Source organism: Salvelinus sp. IW2-2015, linkage group LG19 (genome assembly GCF_002910315.2).
Source record: "Salvelinus sp. IW2-2015 linkage group LG19, ASM291031v2, whole genome shotgun sequence".
Lineage (NCBI taxonomy): Eukaryota > Metazoa > Chordata > Actinopteri > Salmoniformes > Salmonidae > Salvelinus > Salvelinus sp. IW2-2015.
Window position 1 is genome coordinate 34,929,830 of NC_036859.1, and position 4,147 is coordinate 34,933,976.

Consider the following 4,147-nt stretch of genomic DNA (forward strand, 5'->3'; position numbering starts at 1 on the left):
GGTCTCAGTCCTGACTCGGACTCGAACCCCCCTTGGTCTCAGTCCTGACTCGGACTCGAACCCCCCTTGGTCTCAGTCCTGACTCGGACTCGAACTCCCCTTGGTCTCAGTCCTGACTCAGACTCGAACCCCCCTTGGTTTTAACTTGTCTGGAATAGCTGTGGTCTCGGTCTTGACTCAGACAAAAACACAGTGCATTCGGAAACAATTCAGACCCCTTGACTTTTTCCACATTTTGTTATGTTACAGCCTTATTCTAAAATGTATTACATTGTTTTTTCTCCCTCATCAATCTACAAAGAGTTCTATCTTGGTTTCATTAGACCAGAGAATCTTGTTTCTCATGGTCTGAAAGTTTTTAGGTGCCTTTTGGCAAACTCCAAGCAGGCTGTCATGTGCCTTTTACTGAGGAGTGGCTTCCGTTTGGCCACTCAACCATAAAGGCCTGATTGGTGGAGTGCTGCAGAGATGGTTGTCCGTCTGGAAGGTTCTCCCATCTCCACAGAGGAACTCTGGAACTCTGTCAGAGTGACCATCGGGTTCTTGGTCACCTCCCTGACCAAGGCCCTTCTCCCCCAATTGCTCAGTTTGGCTGGGCGGCCAGCTCTAGGAAGAGTCTTGGTGGTTCAAAACTTCTTCTATTTAAGAATGATGGAGGCAACTGTGTTCTTGGGGACCTTCAATGCTGCAGAAATGTTTTGGTACCCTTCCCCAGATCTGTGCCTCAACACAATCCTGTCTCGGAGCTCTACGCATAATTCCTCTGACTTCATTGATTGGTTTTTGCTCTGACATGCACTGTCAACTGTGGGACCTTATATAGACAGTTGTGCCTTTCCAAATCATGCCCAATCAATTGAATTTACCACAAGTGGACTCCAATGAAGTTGTAAAACATCTCAAGGATGATCAATGGAAACAGGAGGCACCTGAGCTCAATTACGAGTCTCATAGCAAAGGGTCTGAATACTTATCTAAATAAGGTTTTTTTATTTTTTTATTTTACAAACATTTCTAAAAACCTGTTTTCAGTTTGTCATTATGAGGTATTGTGTGTAGAACGATGAGGACAACGTTTTATTTAAACCATTTTAGAATAAGGCTGTAACGTAACAAAATGTGGAAAAAATCAAGGGGTCTGAATACTTTCCAAATGCACTGTAGCTCCGGTATTGGTTTTGACCCAGACTCGAATAGCTCCGGTCTCTGTCGAATCGGGTCTCGTCTACAACTCTGGCTGGGACAACAGAAACAAGTGCTGAGTGTAAATGTCAATCAGATACATTTAGCATAACATCTTAATGCACTACTTCCTAATGATCTGCCTGAAAAGACCCTGAGCTTGTCTCCAGTCCACACTACTTCCTAATGATCTGCTTGAAAAGACCCTGAGCTTGTCTCCAGTCCACACTACTTCTAAGGGATCGCCTGACAAGACACTGAGCTTGTCTCCAGTCCACACTACTTCCTAATGATCTGCTTGAAAAGACACTGAGCTTGTCTCCAGTCCACACTACTACGTCCCATGACTCACGTGAAATTGAATAATTCAGAACCCCTTTGATCTCCCCAAACCTGTGGCCCAGCTCAGTCCAGACAAGCCGCAAAAACGTCTCCCCTCGCACTTCCCCTCCTACCTGATGAGCACGAGTGAATTGGGAGAGGAGGGAAATCGGTCTCAGTCAGTCTGATATTGCCTAAATGAAAGTATGAAAGCGCTCCCCCTTCTCCTCTAAGAGCTTGGCAGTGATCCGGCTACACCTCTAAGAGCTTGGCAGTGATCAGGCTACACCTCCTGCCTCTCCTAAAACATCAGACGCTGGTCTAGTGGGGAAGTGTGTGGGCGAGGCGAAGCGAGCCGAGGCGAGGGCCCTTGCTGGTGGCGTGAGTGAGAGGCGGCTGAACCGGTGCCCAAGTGGAGTAGCAGGGAAAATTACAAACACCGAGCCAAATTAGATGCTGTCTGGCTGGCTGGCGCATCGGAGCGGAGCTACATAATATTCAGATAGGGTGTGAGTGTGAAGAATCGAGCTGTAATTATTCAACCTTTTAGCCTTTCTAGTGCAGAGGTCTGATGATCTGGACAGTAGTTGGTTAGGACCTTAACATGCTCTCTGAACCTATTGATGCTAGGACTCATAAGAGATACACCTCTAAGAGCTTGAACACCATCCCAACCGTGAAGCACGGGAGTGGCAGCATCATGTTGTGGTGGTGCTTTGCTGCAGGAGGGACTGGTGCACTTCACAAAATAGATGGCAATATGAGGCAGGAAAAGTATGTGGATATATTGAAGCAACATCTCAAGACATCAGTCAGGAAGTTAAAGCTTGGTCGCAAATGGGTCTTCCAAATGGACAATGACCCCAAGCATACTTCCAAAGTTGTGGCAAAATGGCTTAAGGACAACAAAGTCAAGGTATTGGAGTGGCCGCCACAAAGAAATGACCTCAATCCAATAGACAATTTGTGGGCAGAACTGAAAAAGTGTGTGTGAGTAAGGAGGCCTACAAACCTGACTCAGTTACACCAGCTCTATCAGGAGGAATGGGCCGAAATTCACCCTACTTGTTGCAGGAAGTTTGTTAAGTTAAACAATTTAAAGGCAATTCTACCAAATACTAATTGAGTGTATGTAAACTTCTGACCCACTGGGAATGTGATGAAAGAAATACAATCTGAAATAAATCATTCTCTCTGCTATTATTCTGACATTTCACATTCTTAAAATAAAGTGGTGATCCTGACTGACCTAAAACAGGGAATTTTTACAAGGATTAATTGTCAGGAATTGTGAAAAACTGAGTTTAAATGTATTTGGCTAAGGTGTATGGAAACTTCCCACTTCAACTGTACATAGATGGTCAGGTGACCATGTAAGGGCGGTTGGTTGAGTGAGTGAGCGACCATGGACGGCTGTGTGCTCGTGGAGTGGTTGACAGAATGGGGAAGCGTTGGTGAGTGTTTGAGTTGGGTGAGTGTGGTTTGGTGACTATGAAATGGGGAATCCACTGGAGCTCTGACTTACTGCATGTGGCGTCTGCCTCATCCGAGCCGTCGGGACACTCTGGTTCCCCATCACAGCGCCAGCGGCCTGGTACACACTGGCCGTTGGCACAGGCAAACTCTGCCGGGGCACACGTCTTCCTGGCTGCTTAGCGGGAAAGATGGATGGTGAGAAGGACAGAGAGAGAGAGATGGTGAGAAGGAGAGAGAGAGAGAGACAGATGATGAGAGAGAGAGAGAGAGAGAGAGGAGAGAAGAGAGAGAGAAAGAGAGAGGAGAGAGAGAGAGAGAGAGAGAGGAGAGAGATGGTGAGAGAGAGAGAGAGAGAGAGAGAGAGAGGAGAGATGGTGAGAAGGAGAGAGATTGGAGAGAGATGGAGAAGAGGGAAGATGAGAGAGGGTGAGAAGAGAGAGAGAGAGAGATGGTGAGAAGGAGAGAGAGAGAGAGATGGTGAGAAGGAAGAGAGAGAGAGAGATGTGAGAAGAGAGAGAGAGATGGTGAGAAGGAGAAGAAGAGATGGTGAGAAGAGAGAGAGAAGGGGGAAAAAGAGAAGAGAAGGGAGGAAGAGGAAGGGGATAGGGGGAGAAGATAGAGAGAGAAGACAGGAAGAAGAGAGAGAGAGAGAAGAGAGAGAGAGAGAGAGAAGATGGTTGAGAGAGAGAGAGAGAGAGATGGTGAGAGAGAGAGAGAAGAGAGAGAGAGAGATGTGAGAAGGAAGAGAGAGAGAGAGAGAGAGAGAGGAGAAAGAAAGAGTTAAAGAGGTAGAAAAAAAAACAAGAGAGCCGGAGAAAGAAAGAGATAAAAAAACGAGTTGAGTTTCATCTACATTTCACCTCAATAATTAGTCACAATGCTATGCAGTAATCAAAGCGTAGGGCTGGTAAAATTACCATAAAACCATGTGAGCGACAGTTATGGATAAAGACTTTTTATTGTGTGAAACGAACTGAAGATGGGACAGCCGGGCATTCGTGCGATTCAAATCAAAGCGTCAAATGCGGGCCGAATACAACCTTAGTGAAATGCCTTACTTAACAAGCCCTTAACCAACAACGCCGTTTTAAGAAAATACCAACAAAAAAGTAAGAGATAAGAATAACAAATAATTTAAAGGAGCACGCAGTAATTAATCTCTCTCTGT

At 45.8% G+C, this 4,147-nt stretch overlaps 1 protein-coding gene across 1 annotated transcript in view; it reads right to left on the reverse strand.

Annotated features, from left to right (window-relative positions):
• Positions 1 to 4,147, reverse strand: part of LOC111979085 (low-density lipoprotein receptor-related protein 8-like) — a 182,407-nt gene that overhangs the window by 100,553 nt on the left and 77,707 nt on the right. Inside the window, exon 3 of the mRNA XM_070449044.1 lies at positions 3,029 to 3,151. Coding sequence (XP_070305145.1) covers positions 3,029 to 3,151 — 123 coding nt within the window. The remainder of the gene's footprint in view (positions 1 to 3,028; positions 3,152 to 4,147) is intronic.